Source organism: Canis lupus, chromosome 7 (genome assembly GCF_048164855.1).
Source record: "Canis lupus baileyi chromosome 7, mCanLup2.hap1, whole genome shotgun sequence".
In the NCBI taxonomy this organism is placed as follows: domain Eukaryota; kingdom Metazoa; phylum Chordata; class Mammalia; order Carnivora; family Canidae; genus Canis; species Canis lupus.
The window spans coordinates 71,002,891-71,018,024 of record NC_132844.1 but is presented as its reverse complement, the minus strand read 5'-3'; the positions used below and the strand labels follow the sequence as shown (position 1 = coordinate 71,018,024).

General features: G+C 57.1%; 4 protein-coding genes across 8 annotated transcripts; 1 reads left to right on the top strand and 3 right to left on the bottom strand.

Annotated features, from left to right (window-relative positions):
- Positions 1 to 487: 487 nt before the first annotated feature.
- RNF5 (ring finger protein 5) lies at positions 488 to 7,877 on the top strand. 3 transcript variants are annotated; one of them, XM_072833604.1, is made up of 6 exons: positions 488 to 800; positions 1,682 to 1,700; positions 1,796 to 1,908; positions 2,025 to 2,079; positions 2,157 to 2,274; positions 4,242 to 7,877. In XM_072833604.1, exons 1-6 carry the CDS (start codon positions 661 to 663, stop codon positions 4,328 to 4,330), a joined length of 534 nt encoding a protein of 177 aa, XP_072689705.1. In that variant the 5' UTR covers positions 488 to 660; the 3' UTR covers positions 4,331 to 7,877. The 3 variants fall into 3 exon arrangements, with proteins under 3 accessions (XP_072689705.1, XP_072689706.1, XP_072689704.1); XM_072833603.1 differs by lacking the exon at positions 4,242 to 7,877 and adding an exon at positions 2,384 to 2,950 and having other exon boundaries at positions 501 to 800; XM_072833605.1 differs by lacking the exons at positions 1,682 to 1,700; positions 4,242 to 7,877 and adding an exon at positions 2,384 to 2,950 and having other exon boundaries at positions 495 to 800.
- On the bottom strand, positions 3,485 to 6,476 carry AGER (advanced glycosylation end-product specific receptor). Of its 2 annotated transcripts, XM_072833579.1 has the most exons (11): positions 6,291 to 6,476; positions 6,014 to 6,120; positions 5,690 to 5,882; positions 5,466 to 5,530; positions 5,259 to 5,346; positions 4,978 to 5,160; positions 4,759 to 4,883; positions 4,421 to 4,559; positions 4,123 to 4,149; positions 3,889 to 4,015; positions 3,485 to 3,763 (listed from the first exon to the last, which is right to left on the bottom strand). In XM_072833579.1, the coding sequence occupies exons 1-11, from the start codon at positions 6,346 to 6,348 to the stop codon at positions 3,661 to 3,663; spliced, it is 1,215 nt and encodes a 404-aa protein (XP_072689680.1). In that variant the 5' UTR covers positions 6,349 to 6,476; the 3' UTR covers positions 3,485 to 3,660. The 2 variants fall into 2 exon arrangements, with proteins under 2 accessions (XP_072689680.1, XP_072689681.1); XM_072833580.1 differs by lacking the exon at positions 4,421 to 4,559 and having other exon boundaries at positions 4,123 to 4,152; positions 4,733 to 4,883; positions 5,690 to 5,840.
- On the bottom strand, positions 6,882 to 12,154 carry PBX2 (PBX homeobox 2). The gene is made up of 9 exons (XM_072833576.1): positions 11,676 to 12,154; positions 10,688 to 10,761; positions 10,205 to 10,452; positions 9,925 to 10,115; positions 9,619 to 9,754; positions 9,346 to 9,499; positions 8,882 to 8,970; positions 8,691 to 8,777; positions 6,882 to 8,563 (listed from the first exon to the last, which is right to left on the bottom strand). The coding sequence occupies exons 1-9, from the start codon at positions 11,894 to 11,896 to the stop codon at positions 8,471 to 8,473; spliced, it is 1,293 nt and encodes a 430-aa protein (XP_072689677.1). The 5' UTR covers positions 11,897 to 12,154; the 3' UTR covers positions 6,882 to 8,470.
- A 573-nt stretch (positions 12,155 to 12,727) lies between these two features.
- GPSM3 (G protein signaling modulator 3) lies at positions 12,728 to 14,634 on the bottom strand. 2 transcript variants are annotated; one of them, XM_072833606.1, is made up of 4 exons: positions 14,437 to 14,634; positions 14,131 to 14,239; positions 13,715 to 13,914; positions 12,728 to 13,490 (listed from the first exon to the last, which is right to left on the bottom strand). In XM_072833606.1, exons 1-4 carry the CDS (start codon positions 14,476 to 14,478, stop codon positions 13,353 to 13,355), a joined length of 489 nt encoding a protein of 162 aa, XP_072689707.1. In that variant the 5' UTR covers positions 14,479 to 14,634; the 3' UTR covers positions 12,728 to 13,352. The 2 variants fall into 2 exon arrangements, with proteins under 2 accessions (XP_072689707.1, XP_072689708.1); XM_072833607.1 differs by having other exon boundaries at positions 12,728 to 13,261; positions 14,437 to 14,632.
- Positions 14,635 to 15,134: the final 500 nt, after the last annotated feature.

The window sequence follows — 15,134 nt, the reverse complement described above, 5'->3', positions numbered from 1 at the left end:
ATCAGCCCGGAGAGACCGCAGTCGGAGGGCCCGGATGAGGCGGCGCTGATGCCTTTGAACCCCAAAGCCCGCCAATCGTAGAGCAGTCACCACGGCGACAAGAGCGCGGCGAGGGGGTGGGGCCAGAGAAAGCCGAGCACTCTCGGCCTGGCCCGCCCCTTCCCGCCGCCTGCTGCGCGCGCGCACTTTGCCGAACCACCATCTTCCGTCGAGTTCCAGCCAATCCAGAGCTTCGGAGCTCTACGCTCCAAAGTCCAATAGGAATCCGGACGTTCTCGGAAAGGGGAAGTGAAGCAAAGAAAGGGCTCGGAGGAGGCGAGGCCTGTCTGGCCCTTGGCCCTGACTGGCAGCTACTCGGACGAATCAAGCTCCCCGACCAGGTCCAACGGACACCAATTCTGTCGCATGGCGTCCTGACGGAGACGCGCCCGCCAATCGTCGCTGGCAAGGGCAGGCCTGCGCAGACCTCTCCCTACCCTTTGGGCCAATCCTGGCTTTTAAACTGTGTGATTGTCAGCCACCCAGACCAGTAGTGTTTAGACAACCTCGAAGCCCGCCCAACGGTCGTGGGCTGGAGGCGGTTTCTCGCTGTTGGGGCGTGTGTGTGTCTGTGTGTGTGTTTGGGGAGACCGAGGGGTACGTGAAGGCGAAACACCGGCCATGGCAGCCGCGGAGGAGGAGGACGGGGGCCCCGAAGGGCCAAACCGCGAGCGGGGCGGGGCGGGCGCGACCTTCGAATGTAATATATGCTTGGAGACTGCTCGGGAGGCTGTGGTCAGCGTGTGTGGCCACCTGTACTGGTGAGGGTCCGGCCGGGGCTGAAGAGAAATGGGGCTCGCCCCTTACTGGGGAGGCTGGGGGCGGGATGGCACGCATACGGATAGTCGGCGGGCACATCCCCGTGGGCGAGGCCCGAGGTCTCTGGGAATGTGTGGGTGAGAGGGTCACATCTCCACGGAGGAGAGCCGTGTGGCGGAGAGCCCTAGGAACTGGGCGCTGAGGGGTGTGCTGTGGTTAAGAGGCAGCAGGGCGGGGTGGTGGTGGGGGAACTACATCTGTCCAGGTGAGACCCCAGCCGCCTTACCCCGGAAAGTGACGGTCTTAGTTGTACAGGTGGAGATAGATTAGACTCCAAGGTTAGAGGAGGCACGCCTTAGTCGGGTACGGGAGACCGAGGGAATGTAGGATCGCATGCAGATGAGATCTTGGTAGGGAGTGGTATGACAGACCTGAGGACCAGGGCACTGAGAAATGAAAGGATGGTGGAAATAGGGACTTGATGGAGCCTAGAAGAGAGGAAAAGGAGTAGTGGGGGCAGGTGCTAGTAAAGGGGGTTTGGTTGAGGAGTGATGCGGGCAGGGCTGGGGTTGGGGCTGAAACAGGAGATCTAGAAAGCTCTGGTTGAAGAGACCTGGACACTAAGTTCAGAGGCAGAAAAGGGAGGGGACATGTGTGTTCAAGGAGAGAAGAGCGTTGAACCTCGGAGGATGAATATTACTTTAGACGTTGTAAGATCAGAGAGGTGGGAAGGCCAGATTGGCTGGCATGGAATAGGTTGTCAAAAACATGAAAAGAAACAGCAGGTAATACCTGGGAAGAGGGGTGCGATCGGACTCTGAGGTCAGGTTCGTGTCTGTCTTTACTGTAGCTAGTTTGACCTTCTTTTTTTCCCCCCATCTAGTTGGCCCTGTCTTCATCAGGTGCGTACTCAGAGGAGATGAAGAGGGAAATGGGGAGGTCTGAGGAGTTGAAAAACCCTACTGTGAACTGGAAACCACTTCATTTTCTCCCTCAGTGGTTGGAGACCCGGCCAGAGCGGCAAGAGTGCCCAGTGTGTAAAGCTGGGATCAGCAGAGAAAAGGTTGTCCCTCTTTATGGGCGAGGGAGCCAGAAGCCCCAGGATCCCAGGTGAGAGAGAGGGGGTGGTGCTGAGGGAAGATGGACTGCTTCTGGCCTGGGAGTGGGGCGTGGAGGGGGAGAGGACATTCCTTGCTGCTAGCCCTAGCCAGTCTCTCATTCCTCAGATTGAAAACTCCACCCCGCCCCCAGGGCCAGCGACCAGCTTCAGAGAGCAGAGGGGTGAGTCTTGTCTGATTTGTGTTCCTTCCTTGCCAAAGACCTGCCCAGTTCTCCTCTGACTTTCTCCACCTCCCTAGGGATTCCAGTCATTTGGTGATACCGGGGGCTTTCACTTCTCATTTGGTGTTGGTGCTTTTCCCTTTGGCTTTTTCACCACCGTCTTCAACACCCATGAGCCATTCCGTCGGGGTACAGGTAAGAAGAGCCTTCCCTCAGCTCCAAGCAGGGAGCCCTCTGAGTCCCCTCAGGCCTTTTCCCAACCTAGGAGTGGATGCTTCTCCCACAGCTTTCCTTTCTCCTACAGGTGTGGATCTGGGACAGGGTCACCCGGCCTCCAGCTGGCAGGACTCCCTCTTCCTGTTTCTCGCCATCTTCTTCTTTTTCTGGCTGCTCAGTATTTGAGCTTTGTCTCCTTCCTGCCCACCTCCAGCCAGAGGAGAATCAGTATTGGGGGTCCTTGCTGACCCTTCCTTACTCCTGGCCCCTCCCTCCCAACCCCTCCGTTTCTACTGGCTAAGGCCAACCCTGGCCACTTTGTAGGAGGGTGTGGGGAGGAGGTGTGACATCTGTGCAGAGGATGGGAGAAACTTCTGCCCTGAACTCGCTGCGTAGCATCCTAACTCCCAGCTCTGGGACAGGAGGACAGACGGAAGAGGATGTCTGTTTCTTCCCTCTCCTGATCTTTTGCTTTCCCCCACATTTGTTGATTTGATGTTGAAAGATGGGCAAGGCTCCCACTGACTCTCCCCTACTTTACCCCTGTTGACTTAATTTTTCTCTCCCCAGTGTCTAATATGGGTTCTGATTCTTAAGTCCTTCCTTCCCTTCACTACCTCCTTTATTATAAATTCAATAAACAAGGTGAGATGTACTGATGGGAGCTCTGCCCACCTTTGTCCTTACCCCCTTCCTTCCAGGACAGGAGCATCTCCCCAACTTGAGTAAATATTTGCACGGTGTGGGGAAGTGTGAAGGCTTTCTTCAAGGCTCTGAGGGATTCAGAGGGTGAGGGCGTCTCTCTCTTTCTCTCTCTCTCTCACAAACACACACACACAAACACACACAGAGGCATCTTTCTCACACACACACACACAGGCGTCTCTCACACACACACGTGTCTCACACACAGTCATCTCACACACACAGGCGTCTCACACAGTCATCTCATACACAACGTGTCTCACACAGGTGTCACACACAGGCATCTCTTTCTCAAACACAGGTGTCTCTCACACACAGGTCTCACACACAGTCATCTCTTACACACAGGTGTCTCTCACAGTCATCTCTCACAGGTGTGTCACACAGGCGTCTCACACAGTCTCACACACACAGGCATCTCACACATGCAGGTGTCTCACACACACACAGGTGTCTCTGTCACACACACACACACACATCCATATGTGTGCACGAGAACAAATGGGTGAGGTGTTTACTTATCACTGTAGGAGGCTCTGGTTGTGGAGGCAAGTTTGGTGAGGTGGGGTACAGGTGATACAGGAGAGAATTGCTCTGGGGACAGAAGAGAGCAAGGGGGAAGAAAAGGGAGCTGACAGATGGGGTCTGGCTGGGCGCCCCTCATGGCCCTGCTGCACCGCTCTCAGCTGCCTCGGGCTCCTCTGACTGATTCAGCTCTGTGCGCTCCTCCTCCTCCTCCTCCTCCTGGTTTTCTGGGGCCTTCCTGGTGGGGAGGGGGATTGGGGAGAATTGTGCACATGGTTTCTAGCACTTCATCATTCCTCCCCCCACACCCCTCCTTGCTGCCTGGAGGTCCCAAGGCTGAGATGTTTGGCTTCTTCCACTCACCTCTCCTGTCTTTGGCGTTGCCGTCTTCGCCACATGATGGCCCCGATGAGCAGGACAGCTATCCCCAGGCCTCCTAGGATCCCCAGGGCCAGGGCGACAGTTCCCAGCCCCTGCCCTTCCACATAGCCTGTGGAGAGATGGGCAGAAGTGAGGGCCCAGCCCCTACCACTCACCATTCCTTTGTTGTCGACCATCCCCGGGTCATGTTGGGGCCATCTGTTTCCAAGCCCTCACCTGTGGTTGGCCCCTCTTTGTCTGTTTCTGAAAGACAAAGTTAGAGTAGGTTAGAAGGGAGGGTCTCGATTTGAGAGAAGGCTATTTAGTGGGAGCCCTGATGGAGTCTTTTCTTTCAGTTTCAGAAGAGAGAGGAAACAGACTCGTTGCTCTCTTGGGAGGTTTTGCTTGGGGCAGAGGAGGTATGTGTACTGAGGAAGGGTGGTAAGGTTCTCCAGGGTGGGCCAGGGAACTGGAGTCTGCGTTGTCCTTTAGCCCAGCCTCAGGGGCCCTGGGACTTGGAGAGAGATCTCCTCACCAATGACGACACTGACACCACGGCTTTCCTGGGACCCGTGGCTGGGATGCATGGCCACACAGCTGTAGGTTCCCTGGTCCTCAGGCTTCACCTCAGAGAGGACCAGCATGGGGCTAGGGGGAAGGGGCAGGGGCATGCCCTGGGGGGAGAAAGGGGACAGGAGGCTATTTATTACAACATCTCTCCCCACATCTGTACTTCTGTCTTAGTCTTCATATCCTCACATACTCTGCCATCTTTCCTAGCTCCTGCCTCCCCATGAGCCTCCTGTCCTCCTAATTGCCAGTAATGTGTCTGTCTACTTCCCAGCCTCCCAGCCCCCTCTCCAAGTCACTCACGTCCTTGATCCAGTGGATTTGAACAGAGGATTGGGCAGGAGTTTCACAGGTCAGGGTCACAGTACCACCAGGAGCTAGCATTCCACCTGGCTCTACCATCACTTGGACTTCCAGAGGCACAGACTCTGGAGTTGAGGGCATGAAGTTGAGAGTTATGCCTGTGTTGGTCCCAGTGGTCATGGGCTTACTCTTCCCTCCTCCCTGAGGGCCTCCACTCACCCCAGACGTTGAGCTGGATGGGGGCCGCATGTAGGGCTCGACGCCGGGGAAGGCCAGGGCTGAAGCTACAGGAGAAGGTGGGGTGGGGAGCTCCTCCCTGGGCTGGGGTCACCATCAGCTCCGACTGGAGTGTGAAAAGCCCTGTCTCAGGGTGTCTCCTGGTCTCCTCCTGCACGGAGACTCCTATTGCGGGGAGGGGAGGACAAGGCAAGATATTCCAGGGTGGGTGTGGGAGAGGGGTCAGAGAGAAAGCAGCCAGGAGGGGGAACTTTGGGACTTACCTTTGCCATCAGGTATGAGGGGTTTCCCGTCCCAGTGCCAGCTAAGAGTCCCTGCAGGATAGCCCCCCTCAGACACACATGTCCCCACCTAGGGAAAGAGTGACCTTCATCGTCTTTGAAAATAAGAGATTCCGCACACATACATGCACACCCCCCTCCAGCCTTATACCCCCTTCCACTTCTGAGGATGGCTTCCCTTTTCTTTACCTTACTGGGGACACCAGCCATGAGTTCAGAGGCAGGATTGATGATTTCTGGCTTTCCAGGAATCTCTGAAGTAGAGAAAATTTCAGTCAGAGGCTGTAGCTTTACAGACTCTTCCACCCCGGGTGTACAGGTTCTCACACACCAGGGCCAAGAGTCCAGGGCTAGGGTTGAAGGCTTTTCCTGAGAAGAGAGGTAGGCCATGGAGATGGCCCTGGAACTCTTACGGTAGACTCGGACTTGGTAGGTGGACCTCGTCTCCTTTCCATTTCTGCTCGTTGCCCGGCACCGGAAAGTCCCCTCATCCTGGATCCCTACTGCTGGCAGGAGGAGGGAGCCATTGGGGAGCACACGCGCTACACTATCCCAGGGACCTCCCTGGGGAGATAGGACCTTCCAAGCTTCTGTCCGACCTGTGTTCTGGGGACAGAGAAGAGCCTGAACAGTGCAAGTCCTCTGGGAAAGGACTTGTGAGACAGAGAGGTGGGGCCACCAACCATCACTGGGCCCTGGCTGTGGGGAGCGGGAGCTGTGGCAGGAGCCCTGCTTACCAGCTTCCATTCCAGCTGCTGCGGTGGCTTCTTGGGGGCCCCCCTACAGTTGAGCACCAGCGGCTTCCCGATCCGGGCTGTGATGTTTCGGTCACCTACTACTGCTCCTGGGAGATGGGACAATGGTGGAGGAGTAGGAGGGGATTGGGGGGCCAACAAAAGATGGGTGAGGGAGCTTGGAAAGTAGCGCTTGGGTTCCAGGAGAGTTCTGGGCAGATTTGGGGAGGAGGATGAAGTGCTTTCTGCAGGGAGGATTGGTGTGAGGGTTGTGGCTCACCCCACAGACTGAGGACCAGCACCCAGGCTCCTGCCGCCGCTGCCGCCCCTGCTGCCATCGTTCCTTCCCAGGCTTCTGGCTCTGTCTGCCCCTTGCTGCTGTGGCCACCGTCCTAGGTGGGGCTTGCACCCTCTCCCCTACCCCCATCTTTCCATCCTGTCCTATCCGGCCACGGGGAATGCTAGGAATTCATGCTTCTTAGACAAGAGTCCTTCAGGTACTAGGAGAAACAATGATCACCCCACCCTTAGGCAGTGCCAGTTTGGGCACAGCCATGTCCGTGGGGGTTGGGAGTGGACCTCCTAAGGTTTCTTAGTATTCAGGACCCCTAACCCATTCCATCAGTCCACTGAGGGCTTGCCTGGTGGACGATGGGAGCCCCATGTTGCTTAGGTAAGGTTGCTGGGCAACAGGGTTCAGGCCTGGCCTGGCCTTGGGGGAGGGTTGAGGGTGAACCATGGGTGCTCCTGGGTGGTGAGGGTAAGGTTGGGAGTGGGTAGCTGGAAGGGAAAACACCGTTTGGGGTTTTATGAAAGAATTTTATTCTGGGGTTTATCATGTTTTTGAAAATAATGCTCAACTAAACCCAGGGAAAAAAGAAATTTCTTTATTTAAAACTGCATTTTTTTTTTCCTTTTCTGTGAAACTACAAGTTTACAAGTGAGGAGAGAACTGCCCCCGGCCCGTGCCTCCCACCCTCCACCCATCACCCATCTAACCTGCTCCCCTCCAGTCCTGCCTGGGTCTTTGACAGGAGAGGTTCCCCACTATGACAGTCTTATAAAATCCTGAGGATGTTTGAGGGACTCAGATGGTAGGGTTCTGGCCAAGGATGGGACACTGGTGATTTGACTTTCCCCCACACCTGGCTTTTTATGACATGCCTCCTCTCTCCCCCCACCCTCTTGATTTTAGACTGAGAAAAAAAGAATGCCTCGTTTCTGGGGAAATTGAGGGAGATACATACACAAGCACCCCAACCCACATTTAACATATTTGGCAATAACCCCCTCCCTGTTCTTCCCTCTCCAATCTGCAAATAGGTTAAAAAGAAGACTTAAAGATGTGTCACTCACAGGGGAAGGTGGCGCTTCCTCAAAATTACTGAATCCAGCCCTGCCCAAGGGTTGTGTGTTTGTGTGTGTGTGGCGGGGGGCGGGGGGGACAGGTCAACAAACCACTGGCTACCTCCATACCAAGAGCAGCAAAGAGCTGCCTGCATAAGCAAAGAACACCTAAGTGATTTGGGGGGGGGCGGGGGGCAGGCTTGGTGCCCTGCTAAGCTAAACATACTTTCTGATGGACAGGACTGGAACCAGGTGGGCCTTTTCACAAGTTCTGTTTGTTCCCCTTTCTCTTACGACCCCTTTGGCTATCACCCCTAACATGGAAAAGCAAAAAATTAAAAAAAAAATCAATATATTTATAAAAACATCTACTTCCCCAAACTAAAAATTAAGAGCCAATTACAGCAATAAAAAAAAAAAAAAATTAAAAAGCACAGATGGATTCCAGGGTTTCGTTTCTTTACTTAACAAAAAAAAAAAAAAAGAAAAAAGAAAAAAAAAAAATCAAGCCCTAAGCCCAGTCAACAACTCCCTAAAGTAGCAGAAACTCCCTCCGAGGTAGATATCTGAGTCAGACACTCTCGTCCACCGAACGATTCTATTGGTTTAAGATGAGCTGCGTATGAGGTAATAAAGCCATCTGGAGGGGCAGGGGGTAGGGAGGAACAGGGCTCATGGCCCGTGTCCTCTGTCCAGAAGTCATGTCCCCAGTTTTGGCATCTGGTCAGGCAGGGCTGGCTTCTCCACAGATCCCAAAGCAGGTAAGTGGGGTGGGGGAGGGGGGAGCCCAGAGAAAGAAATGGAATACAATATGGTGGGTAGAGCAAGGGGAAGGTGATCTGAACAATAGGACTCTGGGCTGCGGGGTTTATGTGAGAGAAAAAGACTGAAAAAAGGGAAGACAGACCCCACTCTCCCCTTAGGGGACCCCATTCTCCCTGCCACGTAGTTAGCACCCCCAGCACTGAGACAGTCTGGTTGGGGACAGGATGACCCCATTCGCCCTTCTCTGTCTTGTGCTTCTCCTGTGTCTGGGGTTTGTCCTCTGGATGCCTGCGTCCTCTTCAAGAGTCGCCTTGTGAGCCCCCACCCCTCTGGCCCTGAGGGGCAAGATCAGTTGGAAGTGTCAGAGTGAACGCTCCCTGGTCCCTCTGTCGGAGATGTCACTGAGGACGGGGTTACAGCCTCCTGCCAGCCACCGTTGGCCTAAAAAAAGAGAGAGTTGGTTGGGGCAGGGCTCTGGGAGATTCAGTGTGGGAGACAAGGCCACCAGGGGAAAGGCCCTCCTGTCTGGGTGAGAGGTAGACAGAGGGAGCATCGGGTATCCACTCACTCTCATTTCCCGAGGGCTGTACATCTGGCCTCCCGCAAGGTTATCCCCGTAGCCCCCTGGCCCCATTGAGTGTCGCAGTGATTCCACCTGCAGGCAGCAAAGAAGGGTATGACACTGTGAGGCGTCTTATATTCTGAAGAGCAGGCAAGAGTTTGGGAAAGCCCCAATGGAGGGGACATGGGCCACCTGACCTGGGAAGCAGAGTAGGAATCTCCGTTGAGCCCCGGCATCCCCAGAAACATGTCTCCGGATCCTGAGAGATTGAAAGAGCCGCCAGAGCCTTGGGAGAACAGAGAGGGAATTAGGGAAGAGTGTAACAACCTGTGACAGCAGACAGAAGGCTCACTACAGTGCTGTTTCCAAGAAGCCCTCAGAACTATTTCTAAGGGGGTGCCACTATATGCAATTTATTCCTAAGGCACTACAACAAGGAGGAGCAGGCTGTTTCTGAGCCTCTCCTGTGGCTCCCCGGCCACTTGCTGGAGGACAGAAGTAGCTTCGCTGGGATGGCCTTTACCTCCTGACATCTCCACCCCACCTCAGCTAGGTCCCTCTCACCCCAAAAGGCCCCTACTCTGCTGAGATCCTGCCTAGATAGGAAGTGGGAACAAAGGCAGGAAGCGTGCAAGATAGCCAGGATGACAGTGGGGTCCACCTGCAGAGGAAGGGGGTGTCGGGGAGCTGGTGCGGCTGTGACCCCCCTGGGTGACTGACACGGCGGTCTTGACGGCATAGATGTTTGCCTCCTCTTGGAACTTTCCAATATTTTTCTTATAGCGAATCCGTTTGTTGCCAAACCAGTTGGAGACCTGTTGGGTGTTGAGCATAAAGGAGGGTCAGGTGCAGACCTTTCCCCCCACCAGCCTCTCAGTTAGAATCAGAGAGCTTTTGACCTGAACCCCACTGCTCCTGCAAGCCTCCCCAGTACCTGAGAGACAGTGATTCCGCACTTCTTGGCAAGCTCCTCCTTAGCCTCCTCACTAGGATATGGGTTACTCAGGTGGGAGTAGAAATACTCATTGAGGACCTCAGTGGCCTGTTTGCTGAAGTTGCGGCGTTTTCGTCTACAGAGGAGGGAGCATGGTGGTGAGAAGGCCAGCTGTCCTGGCAGGGCCTCCATCTCGCATCATTCTAGAGGGGGCCATTGCCATGGAGCGCCATGTTGTGTCACATGGTGGCCCAGGGGCTTGGGGGAACCCTGGGTCAGGGGCTCGCCTGGGCACCCGAGCCCCACCTGGCATCCAAGAAGCGGGAACGCAGGATCATGACAGCCTCACAGGTGCTCTGCTTGAGCTGCATCTGGATGGCACTGAACTTGCGATGGATGATGCTCACCATGCGCTCCATCTCCTTGGGTGCCACAGGCCGTGTGCGACTCTGCTCCCTCAGCAGGTTCATGACGTGGGTCGTGAACTCGTTACAGGCCTGCAGCAGGGGGCCCGTGGGCTGTGAGGAGCCTTGGGATTCCCCATTAGGAGCCTCTCCTCTCACCCACTCCAGCCTCATCTCCTAACCTGCTCATACTTCTCCAGCTCTGAGTGGTAGATGTGGCGGATCTGGGCAAGTTTGCTGCGGTAGTCGGAGTGCTCAATGGAGTTGTCAGGGGACACGCCGCCCCCGGAGGCTGCAGCAGCTGCAGCAGCTGCGGCTGAGCCCCCCCCTTTCTCCGGTCCAGCCACACCCTCTGCCAGAAGCATGTTGTCCAGGCGCATGAGCTGTGGGTCCACCGGCTCCTCCTCTTGGGAGCTTCGGATGCTGAGGCCTAGCAGGCAGGTGAGTGAACTCAGGGACCAGGGAGCCCATGGCCAGCTCTCAGCCCACCTGGTGGCTCCTGGAGACCCATGTTCCCAGGCTCTGGTTCCCTTCCCAGTTCCTCCTAGCATCTTACCTAACCCCTACTGTCCTCAGGGCCCCAAGATGTCAAACTCTTGGCCTGACTCCTATAAAGAACAGGGTTCAGTCCCCAGAGGTGAGGAGTCAGAGGGGGACCCACGTACCGGTTTTCTCCTTGATTTCACACAGAACACTAAAGAGAGCAGGCTTCATGCGGTGGCAGTTGAGGGCGTGTTTCCTTGGGAGGAAGGGGAGAACAGTTGAGGGTCAATAGAAACAGAGATGGGGTGGGGTGGGGGAGACCATGAAGGTGAGAAAGAGGGCAGCCCGGAACGAGAAGGGAGGTAGAAAGTGGGGGTGGGGGCAGGATGGAGTTGGGGGCTTCTTGGAAAGAGGTCAGCTCCTGGAATGTGGAGATGTGGGGGCTGTTTGGCTTTAGGAAGGTGCAGGCAGCAAGATAAAGGCCCCATGGGCTTGAACGGGGCCCTGGGAAATGGGTCTAGAAGGGGAGTCTGGGGGTGACTGCTGACATGAGGGTGACTAGGTAGATTTCAGAGGAAAAGAGACAGAGACTGGGAGAAGAGTCGGAGTTTGAGGTGCCAGAGAGGGGCTGGAGAAGTTCAACATAGGTGTGAGCGGAGAGTCCTGGGACTGAGGAAGCCAGGAGGCTCTGATGATCCCAGTCTGGCTGAGCAGGGGCCACGGGCTGGGTGGGGACACATGGATGCTGGGTCATGGTGGAGAGGAGTGGTAGGAGCTTTGGGGAGGGCTGAGGTCTGGAGAGGATGGGGTGGGGGTGGGCTGGATGGAGAGTTAGGAAGACAGCATAGCAATTTCTTAATCAGAGAGCCAGAACAGGGCTCTGGAGATGGAAAAGATGTTCCAGGGGAGTATGGGGGTCAGTGAGGGGTTGGGGATGGGGTTGCGGTGAGACCACCCTGGGTTCCCTTCTTTGAAGGCTTCAGGGCCTGGTGGTGAAGGGGGGTTTGAGAGGGATGGCTCATCTTGGGGCTCCCAGGAGTAAGGAGAGAAGAAGCTGTAGGATCCTGGAGGGGGTCCTGGAGTGGGGGGTGGGGGTGGGGACTCCCAGAAGATTCTTGTGAATGGGGCTTCTGTTGGGTCTGTGTAGGGTCCCGGGGTGGGGGCACTCACTTGGCCTGGGCCTCGTCCAGGCTCTGGTCGGTGATGGTCATTATCTGCTGCAGAATGTCCCCGATGTCTTGCTTCCCTCGGCCTCCCGGGACCCCCCCGCTACCCCCACCGGGGTCTCCGCCGCCGGGAGGCTCGCCAGGGCCCCCGGGCTCCCCACCCACCAATCCCAGGCCCCCGCGGCCCCCGCCCGGAGGGGGCGGCCCCAGCAGCCGCTCGTCCATAGTTGGGGGGGGGCCCTGAGGCCCCCTCCCTGCTCCGCCCCTCCCCCCGCCTAGTTACTTCCCCACCCCCAAACTCGGTGGGGCCGCTGCTCCCTCCGCCCTAACCCCCACCCGTTCCCCCCTCCCGGCTCCCCCGGGGGTTCACCCCCACCCCGAAGGGAGACCTGGGGTACCGGCTGGGCCCCCCACAGGAGACCCCGGCCCCCGGCGGCGGAGAAAATGGAGCCGGAGAGAGAGAGGAGGCCCAAGCGGGGGTGTGTGTGAGCGAGAGAGGGAGGAGGGAGGAGGGCGGAGGGGGGGAGCGAGGGAGGGAGGCTGGGGGAGGGGAGCCGGGGAGGAAGAGGAGGGGAGAAGAGAGGAGGAACGGGGAGGAGCTGGGGGCGGAGAGAGACACACAGAAACCGAGGAACTGGGACCGAGTGGAGGAGGGGAGAGGGACGAGGGGGCGAGGGGAGGAGGCTGGAGGCCGGGGGAGAGGAGCGGAGGCCGGGGCGGGAGGGCGGCGCGGGTCGGGGCTGGGGGGCCGCCGCCGGGGCTCCGAGTCGGGGTTCCAGGTGCCGTGGACTCCGGCCGCTAGAATGCCCGGGTTCGCAGACAGTTCCGTTCATATTTCTTGTCCTAATGACTCCCCTCCCTGTTATACTTAATTAAAACCAGGAAAGGGGGCTGGGGGGGTATAATTAGGGAAGTCTCCAGCCGCTGCTTAATGAGCCAGTAATTAACCAGCCAGGGAGGGGAGCTGGCCTCTCGCCAGGCTAGGGAGAGAGGCGGCCTCTGGCCTCACCTTCCTGCCCCCCCCGTACCCCTCCCCCACAGCCCTCAACACCAGTCTTCTTTTAGTCCAGAGGATAATTACGTTTATTCGTACAACCAGAACATCAGACTCGAGCAGCAGTGGGGAGGCGGGGTGGGCAGTGCTAAGTGTCGGTTCACAGCCTGTAGGCCCCTCAGTCCTGGGGGCTTGGGGTGCTGGTGGTAGGGTGGGAGGATGGTCTGTCTCTTTTGCAATGCCCTGTCTCCCTTCTTAATGTGTCTCAAGGCCCTAACCTTGGGAGATTTGCCTTTTCTAGGGAGATGGAGGCCTGAGCCCTCAGATTCTGCCTTATGGGTGTCTGACTGGGGTGTCTCCACAGCTCAGGACCAAGACTTCCAGCCACTTCTTGGGATCAGAGGAGGGGGTGTCCCTCAGTGGCTAGGATCCTCTCACCTCTTCAAACTGCCGTGTACTGGCGAAGGGAGTCAAATGACCATCCTACCTTGACTATTCCCAGGGTTTGTGGACTTTTACCCCCTCTATTCCCCAGAAAGGTGGATGAGGGTGATGAATATTGAGATTTCTCCCAGGTCCTTCAGTCTCTGGCGCCCCTGCCAAGCAGGAGAAGAGGGCATGCAATGGGCTGCCCAGCTTTGAGCCCCAGGAGTGCGGAGTGCCTGGTGGGGGGGAGGGGCTCAAGTCTCAGCAGGTATGTGTGGGGGGCCGAGACCTTTGCTCCTCCATTCGACCCCCACCCTGAACTCTCAGCAGCAACTCCAGGAGCTCCTGTCCCCCTGGGGGTAGGGGAGGCTCTGACCGCTGGGCTTCCATCCGCTGGCTCTGGAGTAGAGGGAAGGGAGGTTGTCGGTAATATTTTAAGAGGAATAGGCCCTGAAAGGAGCCAAGGCTGATGAAAGGGGTCTATAGGGCACCTGTGATGGGGATGGGGGGGATCAGGCCTGGCAAAGGGGTGGATGCTGGGGAAATGAGGAGTAGGGCCCAAAAGACAACAAGGGCCAACGAACTGGCAAGCCTGGGTCTTGCCTTCTGGGGAGGCGTCTCACCTGGTGACTGAGGATAGTGCTGTAGAGCTGTTCTCTCTCCTCAAGAGGCCGAAGTGGGGCTGGGGCTATGCTTGGGGGGTTCTGGGGGATGTGGAAGGTGGCTCTTTGCTCCTCTAGGCGGCGGGACTGGGCCTCAGCCACCAAATCCAGAAGGAGCTCAGTCTGTAGGGAGAGCAGGGAGGCGGAGCAGGGCCCCAGGGCTGGGGAAAGGAAGGGTAGGGCTCAGAGACCCAGAGAAATTGGCAGACAGGAGGGGTGGTGGTGCAAGGTGATTAGGAACTTGTGGTCAGAGCTGAGGGGGAGTAGTGGGGAGTTAGGAGATGGAGAGAGGGCCCACGATGGGAATGGCCTTGGTAATGGGATCAGGAAGGATGTGGGCACCAAGGTCAGGGAGCTCCCTGGCCGGGTGAGGGTACCTGTGTGGCGGGTCCCTGGAGGAGGAGGGGACGGAGGAGCAGATCGCCAAGGCCTAGTGGTGGCATTCACAGGGGGCCAGTCCTGCTCATCCTGATGGGGGCCTTGATGCTGGGAGACATCCGGTCCAGTCAGGCGGGGGAGTGGTGGGCCAACAGCCCATTTCCTCTCTCTGTGTCTCTGTTCCTGCCTCAGTTTGCCCAAGCCCTTCCAAGTCCCCTGAATCCCCTGTCAGTACGTCTCTGCCCTATGTCGCATCACCTCCCTTTCTCCCAGTGTTAGCCTCCCCGACCCAGTGCGCAGCTCACCTGTTCACCATCCTCTTCCTCCTGGGGTCTCTTGGCCTCCATCCCCTGGGGGGAGAGAAACTGATGGGGGAGGGATAGCTGGGATTTGGAAGGAGGGCTGGAACTCTAGGTTCCTGAGGGGAGTGGGGGCTGGAAGGGGTGGGGGTGAGCCAGGGGCTGGATGCCTGGGTACTGAGCAGGAAGCTGGGTTCCTGGTCAGCCCCCCCACTGGCCCCGCCCATCCCTTTCAACTTCCTCCAGTTCTCTTTTCCCACCCAAACTGCTTGCTTGACCGCTCTTGCCCCAGGGGAACACAGAGACTGGGAAAAGCTCCTCCAGATGCAGTAGTGGAGGAGGTTCATGGTGGGGAAGGACTCTTGGCCTCCTCGTCTCCAGAGGCTCAGTAGACCCCCCCAAGGCCAGGCTCTGTTCTCTCCACTCCCCTCCTCCCCTTCAGCTCTTTCTGTCAACACAGGAACTAGCTACACAGGAAGTGGTTTTGCTCTTCAGAGCCCCTCTCCCTTCCTCAGGTCCCTTTCCTAAGAGGACCCCAATGTAGGCTTTGACCCTTCCCTGTATCCCAGTTTCCTGCAGACTTATGGGAACTGGGAGGGGCATGGTTGCATTGGGAAGCAGAGGACTCAGATCCAGGGATATTGGGCCATGAAACATGTACACATACCCCTAGCAGTGGTGCCAACCAACACACACTATTCCAT

Bases quoted from the DNA above. Each gene is read 5' to 3' on its own strand.
- RNF5 (XM_072833603.1), top strand. From the start codon at position 661: ATGGCAGCCGCGGAGGAGGAGGACGGGGGCCCCGAAGGGCCAAACCGC. The intron at 2,080-2,156 runs GTGAGTCTTGTC...CCACCTCCCTAG, and splicing joins CAGCTTCAGAGAGCAGAGGG to GGATTCCAGTCATTTGGTGA. The intron at 2,275-2,383 runs GTAAGAAGAGCC...TTTCTCCTACAG, and splicing joins GCCATTCCGTCGGGGTACAG to GTGTGGATCTGGGACAGGGT.
- AGER (XM_072833579.1), bottom strand. From the start codon at position 6,348: ATGGCAGCAGGGGCGGCAGCGGCGGCAGGAGCCTGGGTGCTGGTCCTC. The intron at 5,531-5,689 runs GTAAGAGTTCCA...TCTCTACTTCAG, and splicing joins CTACCAAGTCCGAGTCTACC to AGATTCCTGGAAAGCCAGAA. The intron at 5,161-5,258 runs GTAAGTCCCAAA...TCCCCGCAATAG, and splicing joins CCTCATACCTGATGGCAAAG to GAGTCTCCGTGCAGGAGGAG.
- PBX2 (XM_072833576.1), bottom strand. From the start codon at position 11,896: ATGGACGAGCGGCTGCTGGGGCCGCCCCCTCCGGGCGGGGGCCGCGGG. The intron at 9,500-9,618 runs GTACTGGGGAGG...AACACCCAACAG, and splicing joins GCGGAATCACTGTCTCTCAG to GTCTCCAACTGGTTTGGCAA. The intron at 8,778-8,881 runs GTCAGGTGGCCC...TGCTGCCTGCAG, and splicing joins ATTCCTACTCTGCTTCCCAG to GTGGAATCACTGCGACACTC.
- GPSM3 (XM_072833606.1), bottom strand. From the start codon at position 14,478: ATGGAGGCCAAGAGACCCCAGGAGGAAGAGGATGGTGAACAG. The intron at 14,240-14,436 runs GTGAGCTGCGCA...GATGTCTCCCAG, and splicing joins AGGAAGAGGATGGTGAACAG to CATCAAGGCCCCCATCAGGA. The intron at 13,491-13,714 runs GTGAGACGCCTC...CCTCTACTCCAG, and splicing joins GCACTATCCTCAGTCACCAG to AGCCAGCGGATGGAAGCCCA.